At 40.0% G+C, this 23,208-nt stretch overlaps 2 protein-coding genes across 7 annotated transcripts in view; one reads left to right on the top strand and one right to left on the bottom strand.

Moving 5' to 3' along the window:
* Positions 1-13,036, top strand: part of eps8l2 (EPS8 signaling adaptor L2) — a 32,657-nt gene extending 19,621 nt beyond the window's left edge. For 5 of the 6 annotated variants that reach the window (XM_081712352.1, XM_081712351.1, XM_081712353.1 and 2 more), the window contains 15 exons: positions 198-347; positions 1,140-1,219; positions 1,484-1,593; positions 1,692-1,768; positions 2,022-2,148; positions 2,288-2,376; positions 8,223-8,297; positions 8,395-8,543; positions 9,012-9,149; positions 9,401-9,506; positions 9,602-9,730; positions 9,857-9,938; positions 10,244-10,427; positions 10,614-10,746; positions 11,132-13,036. In XM_081712352.1, the coding sequence (XP_081568478.1) occupies positions 198-347; positions 1,140-1,219; positions 1,484-1,593; positions 1,692-1,768; positions 2,022-2,148; positions 2,288-2,376; positions 8,223-8,297; positions 8,395-8,543; positions 9,012-9,149; positions 9,401-9,506; positions 9,602-9,730; positions 9,857-9,938; positions 10,244-10,427; positions 10,614-10,746; positions 11,132-11,206 (1,704 nt within the window). In that variant the 3' untranslated portion in view covers positions 11,207-13,036. The remainder of the gene's footprint in view (positions 1-197; positions 348-1,139; positions 1,220-1,483; positions 1,594-1,691; positions 1,769-2,021; positions 2,149-2,287; positions 2,377-8,222; positions 8,298-8,394; positions 8,544-9,011; positions 9,150-9,400; positions 9,507-9,601; positions 9,731-9,856; positions 9,939-10,243; positions 10,428-10,613; positions 10,747-11,131) is intronic. The other variant, XM_081712350.1, reaches the window with a different exon arrangement.
* A 243-nt stretch (positions 13,037-13,279) lies between these two features.
* fads2 (fatty acid desaturase 2) lies at positions 13,280-22,109 on the bottom strand. The gene is made up of 13 exons (XM_027027273.3): positions 21,951-22,109; positions 20,780-21,015; positions 20,492-20,602; positions 17,878-18,075; positions 15,948-16,049; positions 15,632-15,757; positions 15,342-15,402; positions 15,096-15,172; positions 14,885-14,982; positions 14,653-14,749; positions 14,323-14,402; positions 14,041-14,166; positions 13,280-13,820 (listed from the first exon to the last, which is right to left on the bottom strand). The coding sequence occupies exons 2-13, from the start codon at positions 20,987-20,989 to the stop codon at positions 13,769-13,771; spliced, it is 1,338 nt and encodes a 445-aa protein (XP_026883074.2). The 5' UTR covers positions 20,990-21,015; positions 21,951-22,109; the 3' UTR covers positions 13,280-13,768.
* Between the last annotated feature and the right edge of the window lie 1,099 nt (positions 22,110-23,208).

Raw genomic sequence — 23,208 nt, 5'->3', positions numbered from 1 at the left:
TGTTCTTCTCTGTCATCAGTTTAGAGAAACCATCTTTAAGAACACTTTTTACTCAGATATTCCACTCTGAGCTATTGTTTTCATTATCTCTATGACCCTTTGTTCTAGTATTTTGTTTCTTTACTGCTCTGCCCTTGCTGGACTGCAAGCTCTTTACCAACATTTGGCACATTCATATCTCTCTTTCTCCATAACAGGAGGAGCTGGAGAATTTCCCACTCTCCACAGTGCATCACAGTCAGACAGTGCTGAAACAGACTCGCTATCCCTCTGTCCTCCTGCTGGTCTGTCAGGACGCAGAACAGCACAAACCAGATATACACTTCTTCTACTGTGATGAAGTGGAGGTGAGACACACACACACATACATGCGCGCACACACACACAGATGTAGCTCATCTGAACAAGGAGCTGGAAACACCACTATCATGGGAATATACAATTCTCTGGGAATATACAATGGTCATACTAATAAATATATGTAGGTTGCTTTGGATAAGAGTGTCTGATACAATTCTGAAAATGTCACTGTATTTCATTGTATGCAAGACAGAAACCAGCACACTGTATTTCACTGTATGCAAGACAGAAACCTAATAATATAAGCACATAGTATAAAGCTGGGAATCTGTTATTGTCTCACATGGAATTTTACTACATAGAAAGGAGGTATTAATTTCTGACCTCATCATAAGTTGATTCATTTACAGTTCTTTTGGAAAGATTTCAATTGCTCATAACATCTCAGCTTTCACCACAAGATTCTGTTCATTCTAATCATTTTGGTACTTCAGATTCCGAAGCGATAATATTGGCTATAACTAGTATGCTTCCTTTCTTGACACCCAATCCTGCTCCCTGTTTCCCTGTTATTCTGCCATACATAGTTTGGGGATCTGGACTTTTAAATTTAAAAGTTGCCTTTTAAAGTTTTGCCAAAAAATGAGAGCAAAATTAATGCAGTTAATCACCACTATCAAATAATTATAATTCTTCCCATAGACTACTTCTATAAGAGTGTAATATATGATATATGAGTGTAAAAATAAGCTCTGCTTATGCATGCAGTGTGAATTGTGTGTGTTTTTGTGTTTGTTTGGGTGGTTGGGTGTGTCTCCATTTACGTGTGTTTGTTTCAGGCAGATATTGTGCATGCTGACATTGACAGTGCTCTTGGAGACAATAAACACGGCAAGAAGATGAGACCTCAGACACTAAAGTGAGTCTCTGGTTCAGAGTGTAAAGTTTGATCTTAAGAGCTGAGGGGTGAGTAAGTGGCCAAGCTTGTCTTCCAGCTCTGTTACCCTGCTCCAACATGGCCCACTGTCTGACCAAGGAAAGAAGCCATGTAGTACATGTGCCTATGGAAGGAAGATTTAAGTAGGCTAGAGTTGTTAAAGAGTTCTGAAATTTTATGTGATTTGATTTTGACCATCTAAGTCAATACTGTATGCATATATACCTTCATACACTTATACCACAGGATGAACCAGGAGAAGATGAAACGGCAACGGGAGACAATCATCCCCCCCTCAGAGCCCAAAGGTCCCACACCTGGAGCCAAAGGTCGCGTTGCAGCTATGGACATGAGAAGTGAGCTGTATACTTACACACACACACACACCCCCACACACACACACACACACATACAAGTCCTTTAATCTCCATCTCTCAATTTGTGTGTGTGTTAGGTGTAGAGAGGCATGGTTTAGCTCAGCATGATGCAGAATCCCATGCGCAACTTGCCCAACACATTGAGAAGGATGTGGTGAGTGCACCTTTCATTGACTAACATCAGGAGGACACACACATAGTAACACAAACCCACACATGTGCACACAAATACATACATATATGCACAGAGCTTAAACCCAGAAGAATCTTGATAAGATCAGGAATCAGGCTTTAGTAATTGGGCATAATGATGTAATTGCAGTTTTCCCTAAGAGAGAGTGTGTGTGTGCGTGTGTGTGTGTGTGTGTGTGTGTGTGTGTGTGTGTGTTTGTGCGTGTTTTGTTTAGCAAATCCTAAATTGTGCCCTGGATGACATTGAAATCTTTGTGGCACGGCTACAGAAGGCTACAGAAGCCTTTGCTCAGCTCAACCAGCGCAACAAGAGCAGGAAGAATAAGAAAAGAGCACCAGCAGGTATCACCTTCTATTCTCTTCTGCCCTCATGAGAATCATGACTCAATCAGTCTGCTCCATTATAAGCCAGTTCATGTTCATATATTTGTTGTGTTTATGTGTGTAATAACATTAATGTCTTTTCTGTGGTTATGTCCAGAGGGTATGTTGACTCTGAGGGCCAAACCTCCGTCTGAGGCAGAGTTCATCGACAGCCTCCAGAAACTAAAGCTGTCCTTCAACCTTCTGGTGAGCTTCTGCTATAGCCTCCAGCATATTGGCACACTCAACTCAGTTGGTAAGATTGGGAAGAGAGTGGAGTTGAAAATTTGAACGTGTGCAACTACCAGGCCCCTCCCACGCCCTCTCTGCTGCACTCTAGCACTGCTGCCACAGCCCCTCCCCAAAGTGGAGGTTAAAGCATGTTGTGAAACGTCAACATTGCTGGCCTACAAAAAGATATAAATCTTTTAGACATGAAAGGTAATCTACAGTAGTATCTATTTGATAATAGATCAAGCACACACTTATTTCAGTGCTTAGATGTTTGGTAACAGGAACTGTCATGAATAGTGCTAAATAGCGCTGAACAGTAAAGGACTTACGAAAACATTTATTTGAGAGCACAGGCACACATAAACAGGAGAAACACCAAACCAATATGACTGCCTGGGCACTTCACAAAAATATTTTTAGCAACATTAAAAAAAAACAACGTTAAACAGCAGGTGTAGCATCCGAAACATGCTAACGTTAGCCCAACTGCAACATCACAGAAAAATGAGAACTGCAATATGGAATGTTACTGTAATTATTACCATCATAACTTTGTGGTTAATGTCATTTTTTTCTTTCAAAAACGTGGCTAACTCGGCATTGGTTCTTTTTCTAGCTTCTCCTAGTGTTTCACTGTGGGGACTTGCCTTGGGTGTGACCAATTAAGGAATCTCCAATGATACCGCTTCTGATTATTTTCAGCAACATCCAGATAAATCAATGCTGACCAGTAGCTTTTCTCATTCAGTAGTTCTCTGATAGATTACATTACAGAACACAATTACAGCTTTCTGCTGTATAAATTCCTCCCTGGAAAAGTATACTTTTGGCTGTTAATCCAGCTACAGCACAAGAAAAGTGATTGCGTCAAGGCAAGCTTTTCTCTTTAGTTGCGGTATTAAGTTAACAAGGTAGCATCAGCATTAGTTTGTGAAATCTAACTACCATGCTTTCTTCAACATACTTTGTAGATAGTATTTGGGCAGGGACCTTCACCCTCTATACATCATTTGTATGGGAACTAAACATGCTCAGGTGTATCTGACTGAAATGCTAAGATGGATCCACTGTACTTTGATGCTGCAGAAAATTTGAGAGAGGAGGTTGAGGAGGTTGCAGTAGCAAACAAAAAGGACTATCAGTGACTATCAACCGTGAGCTTCCAAGCACTGGACAAACCTGATGTGCCTCCTCTGTTTGAAGACCTCCTCACAATGATAGGGGAACCATGCTATAAGGAAAAGGAGGGCAATGCCAACTCTGATCTCTTTAACATGGGTGACATAGAGAAGGATGAGGACGATGACTCCACCTTCCTAGCCCTAGAGTCCAGACCATCCAGCATGGCTGACAAAGTTTCTCAGCCTGCCAGTAACCTGCATGAGGTGTGTGAATAGGTCACTAAAAGACTAACCATACTCTGTGCAGCAGCATGAAATACAGAGTGGGCAGAGAGTGACCTTTATGATGGAAAAAGGTTCCCTTCAGGTCAGACCCCTACTAGGAAGCTCCTTCCTGCAATTCCCGCATGCATGAAGCAGGCATGCCCTTACTGCTCCAGTCCCTTTAAGAGCAAATTCTCCAACAAGGGCTGTTCTAAGATGGAAATTTATAGATTTGTGGAATTGGCAGAGTCTTCAGTGGCAGAGACTTCATTGGCTTGTAACCTCCTATCACCTCCTATCATCCTATCTGCCAGACCATATCTGCCACCTCACTGCATCCATTTATCGGCTCATGTACAAATATGCCACACAGTCAATATGCTCTGTAATTGTTGTCACACTACTGTCAGTGTACCAAGCAGAGATTCTGGAGGAGATGGGATGCCAGTTAGAGCATACCCTGTGTTCTGGCCTTGGCAACACCCCAAATGCGGAGGTAATGAATGCGGCATATGACCCCACCAAGGGTCTTTTTCTACCAGCTCTGGAGAAAATGAGAGAAACCAGCACTCTCAGCAAGCAGGAGGTTGAAGCGTTCAAACTCTGCCTGCCTCACAGACAAACACAATGCTCCCCTTAGATGGATCAGCAGAGCTTTGCAGCTACAGCTGTGAGAGCAAAGCAAAGGGGGCTCAAAGTCCAGAGACAAGCCCTGGTGAGCTAGAAAGCCCTGGTGAGACAGCAAGCCAACCAGACCTGGTGAGACAGCAAGCCAACTAGACCTGGTTAGCCAGCAAGCCAATCAATGGTCTAGAACAGTAAACCCTAGGAAATGGAGAAAACATTTGTTTGTGGTGGCTAAGAATCACCAGCTCAACCCTGTGGAAAGGAACAGGAACCAGGTGGCCTGACACCCCCACCATGCTGTCCGTTCCCCACAAAAAGGAGGGGGATCTGGAAGGGGGGGAAATACAGTCCCAGTTGTGTCAGCAGGGCTCACCAGTTCAAAACTATTCAGGAACCCTTACTTTAGCTTCAGTTCAAGAAAGGAAGGAGATGTAGGGCAGTTCGAACAAAAGTGTAACCAAGTATAACCAAGCACTCAGTTTGTGGGACATACAAAGAAAAAATAGAGTGCACAATTGCAACCAGACCAAGGGTGATATGCTTTCCACATTTCAAAATACCAACAGGAAAACAAAATTTCCCCTGTCTATCCCCACCAGAGGGAGCTCACACTCTCTTTGACTCGTATCCGCTGTTTCCTCGTGAGGCTGATGTCATCATCTCATTTGCTGTAAGAACAGATCAGTGGCACACATGTGCAGTTTCCCAGGGATACAGGCTATAATTTGCTATGAAACCTCAAAGATTTAATGGTGTGTTGGTTTCGATACCCAATGAATTCCACTTTCTGGCTTCAGATTCCGCTCCTAAGACATGAGATTGCATCTCTGTTAAACCAGTGATCATAGTTGTCTCAGAAGAGGAAAGCCAGCAGGGTTTTACTCCCACTACTTTATCATTGCAAAGAAAAATTGTTCTGCACCTCACCCCATTTTAGATGTCCATGTGTTAAATGAACATATATAGTCCCAATGCTGCTACAAAAGATGGCTGATTTGTCAGCACAACTGGTTTGTAACAATCGATCTGTCAGATGGACGCATAGACATTTATCCCACATACAGAAAATATGTCAGATTTGCAGGTTGGGCTGTCTTCAGCCCTGCAAGTGTTCAGCAAGTGTGTGGAAGGAATATTCTCATACACAGACATTTGCAGGGAGCAGGTACTCATCAGTTCCAAAATGGTGCTGAGCCAGACCAATGAGAACAGAATGGAATCTGGGGTTAAATATCAACTAGGGTCAAATAAGTCTGGAGCCCTCACAGAGTAAAGATTACTTGGGTCTCCATATATACTCCCTCTCCAGTTGAGTCTGGGTGTCAGAGAAGAGAACAGTGTTGTTCACACAGTATCTTGCCCACTTTCATTTTCAGTTTAGGCTCTGTCTGCGTATGCTGGAGCTGATGGTTTTAGTGATTTCTTTGGTACAGTGGGAACTTCTTATGATGTGAACCCATTGTTCCTTCAGACATAATAAAGGCAGCTAGTATGGCAGCACTCCAATTTTGGTGAGGCCCCACTGTTGTTTTGACTCCTGGGGGGCATGTAATTGTGGATAACTATGACTACTCGTGTCCAGGTTGATGGACAAGTCCGATGAGCAGAACCGTGAATGGGGTGTGGCCTTCTCAATTGACTCTGATACACATAATGTATCTGAAACTTCTTGCAGTTTTTTTGGTAGTGAGATACTTAGGTGGTGGTGAGGTACTTCAGCATGTCCTAGTAAAAACAGGCAACTCCATGGTGGAAGCCTTTATCAATCGCCAGGGTGGTACTTGCTCATTACAGCTACACAGACTGGTGAGAAAACTCTTATGATGCAGCACCTAGTTTCATTCTCTCTGCATGAAACATATAACAGAGATACTGAACAGGGGGGCAGATCTGCTATCACGAAAATCCTCTCTGATTGGGCATCAGGGACTTCACCCTAAATTAGTGGCTCAGTTGGGGCAGAGATACAGGCAGGCAACCATAGTTCTCAGTGCCTCATAGGAACACACTGATTGTCCTCTGTATTTTTATCTACTGGACAAAAATGCATTGGTGGGTGTGGATGCTCTATGCCACATATGGCCAAACCACATATGGCATTTCTTCATTTGCGTTTACATTGCAAATGCATTTCTACATTTGAGTCTGATTTTCCACGCACTGGCCAGAGTAAGGGCATAGAGCCTGAATCTAATTCTGAAACTGGCCATCCAAATGCTGGGTGGAAGAGATTGTCCAACATTTTGCAGCCCAGACTTAGCCCCTTTCACTTCAGAGGCACCTGCTGTCACAGACAGGATGGAAAATCTTCTATCCCCATCCAGACAACATGGATCTCTAGGCCTAGCCCCTGAGAGTCGGAAGATGAATGCCCAAACCTACCCAAGGCACTCATAGTCCATATTTTCAAAGCACAGTGGTAAAGTTGTTGTTTTCTTCAGGAGCTGTTGGATAATGGTAAAGCTTTTTCTACTGTCAATAGGTACTTAGTGGCTATTTCAGCCTGACGTGGGCTTTGGGGTTACGTCTGGGCACACTGTCCAGTTTCCAGGCAATTGGTCCCAACCTGTCATTGGTGCTGCATGCTGTTTATCACCACTTTGTGTCCCAGTGCCTGATAGTGTAGATGGCACCTGGCCAAATGAGATCCAGCTTTACTTTCCTGCATAAAAAGTGTACCAACCCAAACATAGTTCTGTTTCACTTTCTGATACCTACTAGATCCTCACGGGCTATTACCAGTGTATTATAGATTGTCAGATATGAGCAGAAACCATCTACAACAGACAAAGAAGCATTTGCTTTGGCACAGGAGCTTTATGTGGCAGCTGCTGTAATTTCTGCAGTCGGCGAGCAGACCCCTTTGTGCTTACATAATTGTATGCAGATACAGAAGACACATTTTCTCTCCCTCACCACCTATGAATGTGGTTTAAGTTATCTGATCACAGTGCAATCAGGTATGTTTACACCTGGCTTTTCATGTAGTAAAACGAAATCTGAAAGTGATCCGATCACAAAAACGCACCCAGGATCAGTTTTTGCTGTGTTTATGTGAGGAGCTCATTATCACTGGTTTGCTTTTACACAGAAGACTTTCATCTGAACTGTGGGTCGATTCCAGTAGCACATATGTCAATATAAACCCTCACAAGGCAAAGAACTGTGCTTTTTGGATATATGAGATTTCACCTTGCAATTTATATATATGACATTTTCACCATTTCACGGACCAATCATGTAACCCCACACGTGGCACTTGAGATGATAGCTTCCACACACACAGTGGACCATGAAGTGAACTCCAGACCACTGTCTTCAGGAGGACCAGAGATTTTCACCTCTCCTGGACTCAAAAATGGATTTCACACTTGAACTATGTACTGACCTTGCGGAGCAAGTGGTCCTGAGTCCGTAAAAAACCCTCTAGTGTGAAAACTCTAAATATGCAGAATCTCGACATTATACAGTAAACTACATTACTACCTACCTTACTAGATCACAATTTATCTTGGGTATGTTTATAGCTGGCTTTTCATTTGGTGAAACATGATCTGATCAACAAAAATGCAAGTTAATGCAAGGTGTAAACAGGCTCAGTATGTGCATGTATCCATCATGTCCTCTTTGTCTTGGGCTACAGCATAATCAACAGTCCTACATGTCCAACAGCATAAGAGTTGACAACACTAGAGGATGGTGGCACTTTTACTATTTCTCCTATTTTGTTTATGATTTGGATAGGGGCAGCTGCTCCTCAACTAGTATTAATATTCTGAATTTGTTGGTTCTGTGCTCCCCCATTAGGCCAAATTGAAAAAACACATTCAGAACCCCAACTCCTCAGAACTTGTCCACTTCCTGTTTGGACCCCTTGAGATGGTAAGAACTGGAATATTGGAATAAATACACAAATGCACAAACACACATAGACATGCACATATAATAGCTATATTGTTTGTGTTGCATGTTGTTGTAGGTCCTGCAGAGTTGTGGTAGTCCTGAGCTGCCTCGCTCAGTCATCTCTCCTCACTTGTCTCGAGATGCGGTGGACTTCCTGAGAGGACACCTGTCCCCTAAAGAGATGACCATCTTTGAGCTGCTGGGGCCTGGCTGGACACGACCCAGGTAGCTCTGCTACTTCTGTCTGCAGTCATCATCCCTTATTATATTCCAAAACTCACCTAGGTAACTAAATAGAAAATGTTTTAGAGATGGTTCATTTTTTATGCCATAGCTGTACAAATCCTGGCACCAACCTTATTTAATTTAATTTCATTTATGTAATTTATATGAAATTAACATTATTGATGAATGAACACTAAGTTTCATTTGTAAATTACAATGGCTCATAATGAATAGCACTGTGCCTATCTAAATACATGGCCTCTGAAGTCACATGATTTACACCATGTTATCTATATTTTTTTTAACACACCTTAATTGGTATTTTCCTTAACTTAGTATTTCATGGGTAATGAAGGACGTCTCTTCCCTTTCTCTTTCTGTCTCTATCTCTCTCTCTCTCTCTCACACACACACACACACACACACACACACACACACACACACACACACACACACTTTCTCTCTCAGAGCTGACTGGCCAAGGGATCAGTGTGCTCCTCTCTACATCCCACAATTCCGTAATGGCTGGGAGCCTCCAGTGGAACTGCTCCTCACATCACCATGGGAGACTGAGACTGGATCACAGTCCCCACTATCATCAAACGGGTGAGTTTTGAACTGTTGACAGACATAGTATTATGTACAAATCATATTAAATGTATTTAATATATTAATTCCTCAAATTATTTTATATAAACACTTTAAAGATTGTAATGCATGTCAAAGGCTTTTATATTACGATAACATGCTTTTCATTATTTAAAACATTACTGCACTCCAGTGGTCTGAGTACTGGTAGAAGAAGATGTACAGGACCTCCTTCAATAACTGTAGCGTTCACATTCCAACCCCTGTAGGTCCTTCACAGCGCCTCCCCCTGGCCGGAAGTATGCCAAGATTCTTTACCACTTTGTGGCTGGCAATGCCAATGAGCTCTCTGTCCTTCAAGACGAGGTTTTAGAGGTAAGAGAGACTAAGGGAGAAAGAGAGAGGTAGTTGTGAGCAGTTGTGAGCAGTGTTTGAAATGGGTTTGTCTAATCTAAGCTGTTTGTGTGAAGGTAATTGAGGATGATAAGCAGTGGTGGAAGTTGAGGAACAGGAGTGGGGAGGCCGGGTATGTGCCCTACAACATCCTAGATGTAGTTACCCCAGATGATCTTCATGGTGTGGACCCATTATATAGCCCGGTAATGCACTCTCAAGCCAATTCACATCACTTTTACTGCATTGTGAGTTCTGAAACAAATACATCCCTGGTCCTTGATCTGTTTGTCTCACTCCCTCTCTTTGTATTTCTCTCTCTCTCATTGTAGTCCTATAAAGGAGTGTCTCCCTCTGGGTCGTTGGGGATTGGGGAGATTTTTGACAGGCCTAGATTACCACGTGGTAAAGACAGTGAGTTTGTCTAGGAAACATACATTTGGGCTACCGATTAGCAGTCAGACTATTCACCTTAAGACACTCACCCAATGTGTAAGCAGCCTTATGTAAGCCGGTTTTGATAGGTTTCAATTTGTATATTGGAAGCTGAATTTGTTAAACAGTTTTATGCCACTTGAAACTGAGAAATGTTTTTGCCTTTAGAGTGCTAAATTCAAATGTTTGTAGTCATTATGGTATGATATCCAATATAGACAACTAAGAGAAGGTTTTACCAAGCTGCTTTTTACATCCACCCACTCTCTCTCTCTCTTGCTCAGATCGCACAAAGTCAATGGATGAAATGAATGATGAGCTGCTGAAGCGGCTCACAGAGAGTAAGAACCAGCCCCCAACTCGCAACTTCAGAGTGGAGCGTCACACCAACCCTACCGTCCCCCTCACCTTTGACTCCTCTCCTGCTGAAGTCACAAACTGGCTCAATGCCAAATATTTCTCCAAACCGTGAGTCTATATGGTTGCATGTCTGAGTTGTGTGAGAATCTATCATCAGTGTAAAATGGCAGTCATTTACATTCATTTATTCTTTGTCAGATCACTGGCTTAAGAGCGCACCTATGCACCTAAATCTGTTTGTGTATAGGTGTGTATGTGAGTTAACATCTGTGAAACTGTCTGAATATCTCCCAGGACGGTGGAGTGTTTGGGTATTCTGAGTGGAGCTCAGCTGTTTTCCCTTAATAAGGAGGAGCTGAAGGCCGTGTGTGGAGATGAAGGGTCTCGTGTCTACAGTCAGATCACTGTGCAGAAAGCGCAGCTAGAGGTCAGCTATGCTTCACACTTCAGCTAGTAACAGATAACTTAAAGTAACAGATAACTCACCTGCTTCCTTGAACATACAGGTGTTAAATGCCTTATACACACTTTGCTTTCAGTAGGCTAAAATCTAACTGTTATGTGCCACATGCTATTTTATTTCAGTTTTGATCCTTTCATTTTTTGTTTTATTATCTCCCCCACTGGAGAGTCCTAGAATAATTTTTTAAAATATCTGATCTTGAGTGAACCTACCACATATGTAAATATCAGATAATACAGTAGCACAAAACAATTTACTGTTTTACTAATGTAGAATGAGCTTTTCCTGCCCAAGTTCCATCTTGAGTCACAAATCAGAATAATTCCCAATAATTTCCTTTGTCTGGCAGAAGAGCCGAGGGGACTCTGAACTGCAGGAGGTCATGAAGAAACAGCAGGAGAAGATCGCCTCCTCCACCAACTGAGCATGCTCACCTCAATATGTCAATCAGACTGCACTCTGGCATCGCTAATGAAGACCCATACTAACAATAGAAGATGACAGAAATTTAGCATTTCCTATGATCAAGTGCACAGTCCTACTTTATCTTTTTATCTCTCCTAACTATCAAATAGTCTACATTTGGTTACATCTATTGCAATTATACACAGGCTAAAATTTCAAATGTCCTGTGCCAAGCCATTAGAGTTTCACATAGGGCCCAGTCCACTCACTTTATAATAGAAAATTCCAACATCACAAGCTTTTCACAGGGGTTATCAAGTAGGCATCTCCCTTCATCTGTGTTCATCTTCATCTGAATTAAGCCCATGACACCTCCAGAAGGCTCAACAATGAGGTCTGGAATTCCTCTCCCACCCCCTTCTTAGCGTACTTTCAAACAAACCACATACACCTCATTAGAGATAAACCCAAGTTGGCCTCCTTGGTGACAAAGTCTATACCCTGCCCCACTAGCACCATTAATGCCTTCTCAGTGCTGCCAGGATTTTATCTACTATGCCACGAATGCATTCCCCAGCATGGAAGATTCAAACTGGCCTCCCTGGTGACTAAGGCCATAACCAGCCTCAGTGGCACCATGCACAGTGCCACCAGTTCCATCCAGATCTACTATATTAGATGTGACAATGACATAAAACAGTTCATTCACTCAGTCCTCCATGTACCTGAGACACCAAATGACCTCAACCATTCAATCCTTATAATGCATTTCCTCATCCACATCCACTGACCAGCCCTTTCAGCTACCAACGATAATTTCTTCACAGCTCCCCTTGGTATATACCTCTAAAACAAAATTCTACAAGCAAAGATGACAGACCTAGTTTCAAATCCCCTAGCACCTATCTCAACTGGCCCTTATATATGCCTGCCACCCACATTCTCTCCCTTCAGCCACAAAGCCTACATTTGCTACCAATTTCAAATCTCGTTCTACAACCAATCTACCAATATTTATAGCCTGCACTCACTCTCCAATACACTGCCTCTTGTGCACAAACCTATTCATATTGCTGTACAAGGAGTTTACTTATCAAATAAACATGTTAATGAGCTAAGCACCCGATTGTCTCCATGCGATATAATCCCTGCGACAAACTAAATTACATACTGATAAAATATGCTTCAGGATCTACTGATAAAATATGCTTCAGGATCTCCACCTACCCACCGTCCAAGGTTTTGCAGACTTGCAAAGATGTTGTAAGTTGCTTCAAGCAAAAATATAATGCGACTCACATACGATGCCCACAGCTCTTACCAGGTGATTCTCTGCTTCTCTATATCTATATTTATATTTATAAATATATATATATATATATATATATATATATATATATATATATATATATATATATATATATATATATATATGTATGTTGATTTATTTATTTATTGTTTAGAAAAGGCTTTATTTTAATTACTCTATATAAATTGTTTCTATACGCCTGTTGTGTTATGCTGAGAATATAAGCTTTACAATATGCACCTCTGTACAAAACCTGTGTCTGAGAGAAAGGGAATAATTTACAGCAGTGGCAAACAGAACTGATCAATATTTATGCCTGGAATTAATATTTTCTAATGGAATAGCACAATAATTGTACGTGGTATATGTGACTTGTGTTACACATCAATTTGTTCCACTTCGATCTTGTTTAAAATAATACAAGAGTACTTATGTATATACTGCCCCTATGCTTGCTCTAAGATGCATGTTCAAGTGCTGATTTTTGTCATGAAAGAATGATGCGAGAACATAATAAATTACGCTCACACATTTATCACACATGGAATAGGTTTCTTTCTCTGTTCTGAGGAGTTGGTTTTTGCTCTTAGCGCCTGGTTTTATTTGCAAAATGTCCATGAGGTTTTAATGCCAGTGTTACACTGACAGTTGTAGCTGAAAGTTAGAGTTAGTGGTAAGATGTGTACTTTCTGTTACAAGTATTTCTTTCTCACATTAGTCATAATATGGGTAGTCACAGGAGTGTATGCAGTGGAAAAAACAGCCCTGCCAAATAGAGAAAACTGAAATGTCTTAAAATTTAATTATTAATCTACCAAAACCCAATATTAAGACACCAAATGCTACCACAACTAATTGTACTCTGACACTCTTGATTCATATATACGATCAAGGAAAACTGTTTAACACAAAGTTTGAAAAGTAGTATTGAAAAACTATGAAAAAGTTATAATAATATTACAGCACTGTAAAGTTGGAAAGTCTTGAAGTCCAGCATTTAAAAAGCATTCATGTCTACCTGATGTGGTCCAAACCAAGCACTATAATTCATACTACAATTCCAGTATACATGACACTGGGACAATTTGACAATGGACCATGGGGACATGGACATTTGAAGTGAATCCAGTACTCATTTCCAGTGGTCATTCCTAACTGTCACAAAACAAGACTGTTGGGTCAAATAACCCGAAAAGGGGATTTTGGGTTGTGGGATAGTAAAGACAATAGAAGTTGTTGTGCACATTCACTGAGTCAGAGGTGTGCTGATGGTTATTTGTGAAGGTAGGCGTCTAGCCACAGCTTGCCTGATGTCCTCAAAGACCTGAAAAAAGGCAGGTTTCACAAAGCCCTTAGTACCACATCAGCCTTCAATGATCTCTTACTGTACAATCTCAAACAATGTGGAACTAATTTAATTTAATTTTTTTTTACCCATGGAATCTCTAGCTATAGAGAATCTTCTGAAAGAATCTATTAGGGTATTTATATACCAGGGCATTTAGAAATGGTATAAGCAGCAGATGGAGGTGGAGGTAGGATACCTGACGATGTCACACCAGGCCTCCCATAGGCCTTTGACTTGGTATTGCACGCCATGCTTCTCACAGAGCTCTCGCACCATAGGGGCTGCATGGACATAGTTATGACGAGGCATTGTGGGGAATAGGCTGGTGGGGAAAAAAGAAAAAAACAGCAGATGACGGGAGTTTATAGGCATATTAGTCTAGACTCACACACACGCACACACACACACATACATGCACACATACATGCACACATATATATGCACATAACCCCAAAACAAGCAATACTGTTATACTCACTGGTGCTCGATTTGGAAGTTAAGGTGGCCACTGAACCAGTCATTAAAGAATGACTGCTCAACATTACAGGTGGCTTTCAACTAAAGAAAAGATCATAAAAATAGTCAGCCCTATTTTTTAAAGTTTTTTGCAGCATTTTTGAAGTTTAAAAAAACAGATTATAGATTCCAGTAGAATAGGATCAGAAGGAATTCTCCATTCACAAACCATCTGTGAAGCTCTTTTAAAAATCTCGGCTTTGTGGTTATTGCCAGGGCTTTGAAGCAGAACAAAAGCTTAAGCTGCCCAACCAAAAGAAGCATCACTCTGGACACTGAACCAAGAACATACCTGCATGGTGAGCCACTCATCGTGTTGCTCATGGTCAATCTCCATGGGGATGTGGTTCATTTGGGTCACCCATACAAACCAATGGCTCTCTAAAAATCTGCATATTACACATGCATTACAAATGCATTAATATGGTGAAATGTTTCGTTTTACTTGTATGTTTATGATTGGGAAGCAGTGGAGGTGATATTGTCTGAAATAAAGTGCAAGAACAAGATGATAGAATTCTTACCTCACAATGGTGAGAAGCACTATTGATCCCAGGAATCCATAGTAGGGAACATAACATGAGAAGTAGCGTGCATAGTAGGTCAGGTACCATGCAAAGTCCTCAGCAGAGAAGAAGAAATAAACCACACAACTAAAAAGCAACCAAGGACTAGGGTCCCACATACATGCTTCACAACATCTTTATTAGATAAGGAGCTATCATGGCAACTTACCACCCAGTCCCGTTGAATGTACATAGTCTGCAAAATGTGTATGTTGAAGTACACTGGTATGAGCAGAGGAGGACCAACTGAGAGAGAGAGAGAGAGAGAGAGAGAGAGAGAGAGAGAGAGAGAGAGAGAGAGAGAGAGAAAGAAAGAGAGAGGAGGGTTTAATTTCAAAACTGAAATACAGCTCATTAAAAAAATGCACTAATGCATTTGTATGGATCAGTAATGTTATAGTAATAAATAACATACTCAGGAAGAAGTACTTGTGCTGATGATTGTAGGGCATGTGCTTCAATTTTTTTATCCCATACTGAAAAGGGAAAGAGGGGAGGACTGTATGATTGTGCAGAAATCATACAGAAGCTTTTGCAAGCAGTGTAAAAGCTGTAAAGCTTCTACATGTGAAGGAACGTCACGTACTACTACCTATTGAAACCAAAGAGCAGTGACAGTATTATGAACTACAGCATCAGTATCCCCACAGAAATAGATCATGGTAATAAAATAAGTGTATATTTGCATGAATTTAATGACTTTACCTCCACGGGCTCTACATTCCCCAGCACCAGTAATTTCAGCATATTGACATCAGGGTCCTTACTAATCACATTGGGCTTAGCATGATGTTGAAAGTGACGATGATTCCACCAGTTTGCAGAGGCCCCCTATATGATCACACACACACACACACAGATATATACACATGAACAGGCAGAGAGTTTGATACACTGCCATACAAGGTGCCTACTGCACCTTTTCATTGTCTTTAAATAATCTTATATTTAGCTTTTTGCATTATTAGATTAAAAGCGTACTGTCAATGTATCACTGTATCACTGTATCATAATCTGGTACCTTTAGATGTCCAATGACGAATTTGTGTACTAGGTGATCCCAACGGGAGCTTTTGAAGACTGACAGGTGGCCAAAGTCATGCTGCAGCCAGCCTGCCTGAGACTACATGAGAGGCATGGAAAGTTTAATTCTAAGGTTATTCATGTAAGAATATCATCATCAACATCATCATCATCATCATCATCATGTTGTTCCTAAATTCAAATTAGCTGGCTTTAAAGTTATAAATAACCATTATGCAAATTGATATTCAATACTTATACCAGTTAGAGTTTGGTACTATTATATTTAAATGAGATACTTTTTAAAGTTTTTATTAAAGATTTCATCTTGCCCACCTACTATTGATAACATTGTTTCTTGTATCACTTGGTATTGTTGCTAAAACAAGCCAGAATAATCTGCTTTGCTCCTGTTCAGGGGTTTTGATGCTCTCTGCACCATGTCCTAAGATACCCATAGAAACATGATAAATCTTCATGCTTTCCACCATTCCTTTACACCACTTTATGAGAATACAGGATGATATTTGACTCACTACTTTAACTTTCTTTTATCTAAAACATTTTATTACCTCTAAAACTATGTACACTATAATTGTACACTATGTCCTCTAAAAACACAATAAAAGCTTATTTCAGCTGATTAAAGCTGATTATAGTCCCTGTGACCACTTCATTGGTGGCTGTGATTATAAAATTAAATAAAGGGACATTAAGCTATGGTCACATTTAGGCATGAGTTCTGTGTCATGATTAGTCCGTCCCAGGTTCCAGATTCCGTGGTTTCCCTGTCTTGTGTGTTTTGTTTCCATGCCTTAGTTTCATTTTCTCCAACCCTTGTTTGATTGCTTGCACCTGTCTCTCGTTTCTACCTTTGGTTCATGTATTTAAACCCTGTTGTGTGCCATGGTCACAGCTGTTCATTGACTGTATGTTTATTGTAATGGTTATGTTTCTTTGTACTCCGTGCCTTTGTGATATCCTAGCCTTCGTGTTTCTTAGCCCTGAGTTTTCCATAGTCTTTGCCTCTGTGTGTTTGTTTTGTTAATTATATATTCTATGACTCTCCATATTGGTACTATGACCCTGGACTACGACTATGACTCTGATTCTGGATTTGCTCTGAATAAATCTTGCTCTTCTCCGCACATGCGTCTGCCTCCTTACTGCTCACCGATACAGTCTGCTATTAGCTGGCTAGCTAAATGCAGCTTCTGCAAAATGCATAAAATTGATTTGTGAAACAAGACAAAATTGACAGTCCTTTAGTAAATGAATATTTGGGGGGTTTTTTGGGGGGGGACATACTAAATACTGTTTTGTACAGTTTACACTTTTCTATTTTTGGTTATAGTTGTTGTAATGCTCATTTTTTCACTTGCACACATGAAGTTTGATATATTTACGCTCCATGATGTGTAATTTAAATTCCTTGTTCAGTCACATTTTATCTCAGTCCCTCTAAGATTTGGTGAAAGTAGAGTGACAGACCATACTTTACTCAATAAGATTGTACAAAATGTCATTTTAGACATTTTTAGACATTTATTATACATTTCTATACTATTTTATTTATGTTTTCCACTACCTTTTCCCACCAAACACTTTGGTAAACTTATTTCAAACACCAAAACAATTCTTGCACGAGTAAAGGTATGTTTTCACATGAGACATGAAAACTTTCTAAAATCTGACCTCATATTTTCAGATTTAGGGCCATATTATCTCTTGATACAGTGCTCTAGGTCAAATTGTACCTCATTAGGAAGAAAGCTGAGATTACTCTGTACATTTTGATATGAAACATATAGGTATTATGTTCTAAGGAAGTACCTTTTTTTTTTTTTCAAATTTAAGAAAATATGCAAAAACAGAGAAAATGCCCTGACACTAATTTAGGGTTAAAGATTTCAGTGAAGGCCTCCTACCTGTGCAGTGGCCAGCAATAAAATACATAGAATTGTGTTAATCCAGCCACTGCCCCAGTTCCACAGCAGTGCTAAAGACAGGGCCTCCAAGAGCAAAACGTGACCCAGGTGTAGGACGAAGAACAGGGGGTTAGTGCGGAACAAGCCCTTTGCCTCCAGCTGCTCCTTCAAGGCCCGGAAATCTTCCACTATAGCAGCCTGAGACATAAAGAGAGTAAGAAACAGTGAGTGAGCGAGAGAGAGAATGCAAGACATGATATTATGTTGTGAAGGAAGCAAATGATACTAAAGATAAAAAGGTGTGATTGTGAGAAACAGGAGCAAAACATTGAAAACACTCTATTTTATCCAGTTTCATGGATCTGTGATCTGCACTGGAATGGAACCTTTGAGTGTGACAAGAAAGGCTGGAAAAGAGACTGGGGTCAGACAAACTGGGCCAAACTGTAATGCCACTAAAATGCAGCAGGTGGCAGCACATACAGACATGTTATTGTGCAGATGAAAGAAACGTGGTAGCCAACAGGAGTCACACGCATTCACAGCCTTATAAACCCTGACATCCATTTGCTAGCACAGGCTGAGCAGAGAAAACGTCTACACAATATGACTGAGTGAGCAGCTTATTTATGTTTAGGACTGCCCTAGGTTTCTATAGCAGACTTTTTCCTCAGAGATTAACTAAACTGTCGTGCTCACATATATGGGTCTGAACTTTCATGGCTCCGAAATGAGCTTGAGAAACAAATTGTGAGATATGTTCTCCAAAGGCAGTGACTCCATAGGGGGGCAAGCAAAGAGATGGTGATGCAACCATGGTGATGCAGCCCTTCTCATCTGGTTAGTTTGTGTGAATGGGGATAAAAGTGATCACACTGACTTTTTTTTTTTTTGCTTGCTTGTTTGCTTCGGGATGTTCTTATTGTCATTAGATCAGTTTAAATTGTATATTGGAGACAAAGACGGCATGGTGGAAATACCTGACACTTTCTAACTTTCAAAGATTCAGGGGCAGTAAAAACTTGTCATTGACACTATGGACTCCGGTATGCCAAAATAAAAGGTCTGTGTCTCATTTGTGAGTTCCTTCTGGCCACTACTTCCAGGGACCTTTCCCAGCACTCCACCACTGATGACATCACACCTGCCATCTGCAAGTTTTCTGGCATGTTGTGGTATTGTGTGAACTTCAGTGACAAACCCTCTAGCTTGAGAGTACAAAAATACAAATTAATTACTGCAGTTACAGATACGTTTAATACAGCAGGCCTACTTACTAGAAGGTTTTCTGTGACATTTTCACCTATGCACCCTTAAAATAAACGTTAGCTATATTAAATTATAATACAAAATTAGGTTATATTGTATGTTCCAGTTATTTAATAACATGCTGCTCTTTCTACAACCAATAGGGTATGTGGAATTGACATGCATTGTGGTTGATATTGCTATTTTGTGAGGGATACTAGTCTGTTTAATGTACCCTGGCTAATTGAACTCTATCAGTGTGTCTATTTGTACTAAATGAAAATGACATCAACCACAGGGCTATTTGCACTAACTCTGCCTAGTAAATCATGTGTCGATTACACACTGATGGAATCTCAGACTTCCACATATAAAATTTAGCACCAGAATCTTGAATAGGAGCAGACTGATGAAACTGTAGACTCAATAAGTCAAGTTGGGCTTAAGAATATCTTATTCACAGTACCAGTCAATAGTTTGGACACACCTACTCTAGTTTATTTTTCATATTTTCTACATTATTTTTGATACATTGAAGGTATCAAAATAATGAAATAATGTTATTATGCTATGTTAAACAAATATTGACTATCTTAGATTGTAGATTCCTCAGAGGTCTTCAAAGCCACCCATTACTTGATCTTTGGATGACTTGTATGCACTTGGTGTTCTCATACCCAGCTACAAGAGGCAGCCACCTATGATGTCCTGAAGACGTTGTCATGTATGCTGAGCACTAGATTTTATTAATATGTTGTGGGGGCAATTAAAATTTATTTTAAATGTCATTATTATTATATATGCTGTATATATTGTTCTGGAAATCATGTTTATATATATATATATATATATATATATATATATATATATATATATATATATATATATATATATATATATATATATGCACACTTTGTGTATACCATTCTGTTTACACTTAATACACTAAGTGTAGCAACACTGCATACTAATATTGAGTCATCTCTAAGTGTGAATAGAATGATGTTGACATTTACATTTAATGTAAACAGTAACTGCAGATGCCATTTACACTATGTAGTGTAAATACTTCAATGATACTGTATAAATTTGTGTAGATAATGCAATGGTGTTATTTATACTTAGTGTAAATTGCATCTGCTGAGTTTTATTTGCACTTCCAGTGCTTTTTTTTTTTAACGTTAATGGTTTAGCAGTTCTGCTGCATGAAAAAAAATGCCACATCAGATCACAACCATAAATAGGGGGGAAATGTAGCGGGGTTACATTTATCATTTTTGTGTAGCCCGTGTAGAACTTACTGTGTATCCCCTCAACTTATACATTTGTTGGTTCGTGGAACAGACAGATTCTTGGCACAACTTACGTTTTTCTTGTGATCCTCACTGGACTCTGAAGGAGCCAACTCTCCAACCAGTAGAGGTTTCAGAAACTTCCGCACCAATCGCTGATCAGGATGAAATGCCGTAAATGCTTCCTGTAGAATGTTACAATTTCGTTCATTTTATATAGAGACAGAAGCGCCATTGTTTTGTTGATGGGCTACTGTGTAGTCTTAACATCCTAGGCAGCATAACAGTAGGATATTTATACATACAAATAACATTTAAAACAACAACTGACTACTGAAGAGACAGGTTTTCGGGTGTGTTACCGTAGCATCCTCTCCAGCGTAATGGCCGATTACTCTGCGGCCTCCAGGATGTCTCTTAACCCACTCGCTAACGTTGTACACCTTTCTTTCCACGACCACCCACTGGTCGCCACGGCGGCTGTGTTTCTGCACCTCTTCCCAGGTGTACACCGCGTACGGCCCACGGTCTCCTGCCGACAGCTGGTCAGTCTGATGTCCTCCTCCACCCATAGTCTTATGGCACTTCGCTGTCAACTCTGTTAAAAAGCGTGTAATGTTGCTAGCAATAACTACAACATCACGCGGTTTAAAATAATATCTCATTTCAAGTGTTCTGCCATTAGGATATTGTGTGGAATAATCTACTTATTCTGTGTTTCTTGTTTTTGTCTTGTTTTACCCCACACAGGTACTAGTCTGTATGCTCCTTGTGGTTTAGGCTATAAGGTATTAAGTAAAGAGAATGTAATTGTTTTCGAATTTACTCAAACTAATTATCACAAAAGCCGTTTATTTAGGCTGCTGGAGAAAAATAATATATTTTCAGATAATGCTCCTATTAATAGGCCTAATGAAAGGCAATTGGAAGACACAGAAACCCGACTCCTCAGTCGGCAGCAAGGATTTGCCGATTCAACCAGCTTGTTCCATATGTGCCTAGCCTATAACTCCTGGCTTTTATTCATTACATTTGTATTGTAGACTTATTTGGCAGCGTCATTGTTGAAGCATTCCCAATACAGTGCTAACATGTAGAATCATGTTTTCTTTTTACACTAAAATGAGCCATAAACCTACAGAAAATATATAGCCTACCATTTAAATTCATGAAGCGCATTATATCTCATGATAAGACGTGCTAAATCGTGTAAGCAACCGCTGCAAATGCTACGTGGAAGTGATGTGTTCATGATGTTCTTTGTGTTCATAAACCTCTGAAGTTCCTTCCACCTGAAGGCGGCTGTTTCATGCATTATAACGCCACGAAGTCAGAGACAGACTACGCGAATTTGCAGAACAAAATTGATTTGTAATTAAAACACAAACAATTTAATGCTCTTGACAATCTTATACATATTGCATTTGAGACATCGTGACAATAAGTTACAAAACAAATTGCACATTTAGATATCCAGCAAGTCTATGCAAGGAGAGTTAAACGTTCGTGCAATCAGAAATGCAGGATACTCACCCGTTCAGAGAATCACATTTAACTGGACTCAGTCCTTCCTGATAAAAAGGTGTATCCTAACGGACCGTTGCCCCTGTTATCCCTCGCTCAGCCGCTGGTCGTCTCATTCATAGTCACAGGCAGCATTCCGCGTACTCTCCTGAGCTCCAAACCGATCATTCGAGCGACTCTGGTCCAATCCGCTTTGACTCCCAATAGCCTTTCGTCCAATCAACGCCTGTCCTCACTAGTTGGCCTTTCCGAATCTGCAGACTTCTTGTGTGTGCCTAAGCACGCGCGCCAGAAAGATAGCGTTCATTAAATAACGCCTTTTATGTTATTTTGACCTTTTTGATTTTAATGAGCATCATCTATTGCCTTAGTCATATAAAATAAACTTTGGACAGGGGCAAAACAAACCAAATTGTATGTTTGCACAGTAGCCTAAATTTCACTTCCTAGTGCATTAACATAATGAATACTGAAAATGCAGCAGGGCCTAGTTTAGCAAGATTAGCAAGTAACTATAATTTGTTTAAATTACTTCAAAATATATTATATATTTGTAATATTATATATATATATATATATATATATATATATATATATATATATATATATATATATATATTAATAATCAAAAGCATTATTGCAAGTTTTATTTTTAAATGGCCTTATGAATGAAAGTAAGTCTAAGTAAAGCATATTTAGCAATTAAATGTAATTTTAATGTAAAAGTTGAACAAAATCAAAAATATCTAGCAGTATGACAAGGAAAAAACTAAGACCTGAGGAAAAGAAAATAACTATAAAATGACCATACTATATAAAGATCAATATATGTAACTTTCTAGACACTCAGAAGACTTCATGTGGAGAGAAATCTCAGACAACAAAAATATGGCGCAGTATTACATTTTTCAATCATTTTTCTTTGTCCTTTTGTTTTGCCATGAAGGTGTCTTTTTGGGACATGGTGTTAATTGAATGGAGAATACGCAGAGTTTATGCATAATGTTGTATGCTTTAAAGCAAGTATATGAGAATTCATGTAAAAAGTATTTGAGACTGACAGGTAAAAGTACTGATTTTGTACTTTGGTCAGTTATTACAACTATGTCTGTTAACAGGAGAGAAGGACCAGGGGGAAGAGTTAAAGGCTTCTCTCTCTGAGCATATAGAACTAGACGTAGGCATAAGCATTTGTAAAGGGAACACATATCAGCATATCTAAAGGGCATGAGCTGTTGTAGTGGACTTGGTGATGAACTTGCATGTG

This window comes from Electrophorus electricus, chromosome 4 (assembly GCF_041902795.1).
Source record: "Electrophorus electricus isolate QZ-2024a chromosome 4, ASM4190279v1, whole genome shotgun sequence".
In the NCBI taxonomy this organism is placed as follows: Eukaryota; Metazoa; Chordata; class Actinopteri; order Gymnotiformes; family Gymnotidae; genus Electrophorus; species Electrophorus electricus.
Note: the sequence above shows the minus strand (reverse complement) of the source record. Positions and strands in the feature narration are given on the sequence as shown.

Bases quoted from the DNA above. Each gene is read 5' to 3' on its own strand.
- fads2 (XM_027027273.3), bottom strand. From the start codon at position 20,989: ATGGGTGGAGGAGGACATCAGACTGACCAGCTGTCGGCAGGAGACCGT. The intron at 20,603-20,779 runs GTAACACACCCG...AACATTCTACAG, and splicing joins ACGCTGGAGAGGATGCTACG to GAAGCATTTACGGCATTTCA. The intron at 18,076-20,491 runs GTAAGTTGTGCC...TTTATGTCTCAG, and splicing joins GTGAGGATCACAAGAAAAAC to GCTGCTATAGTGGAAGATTT.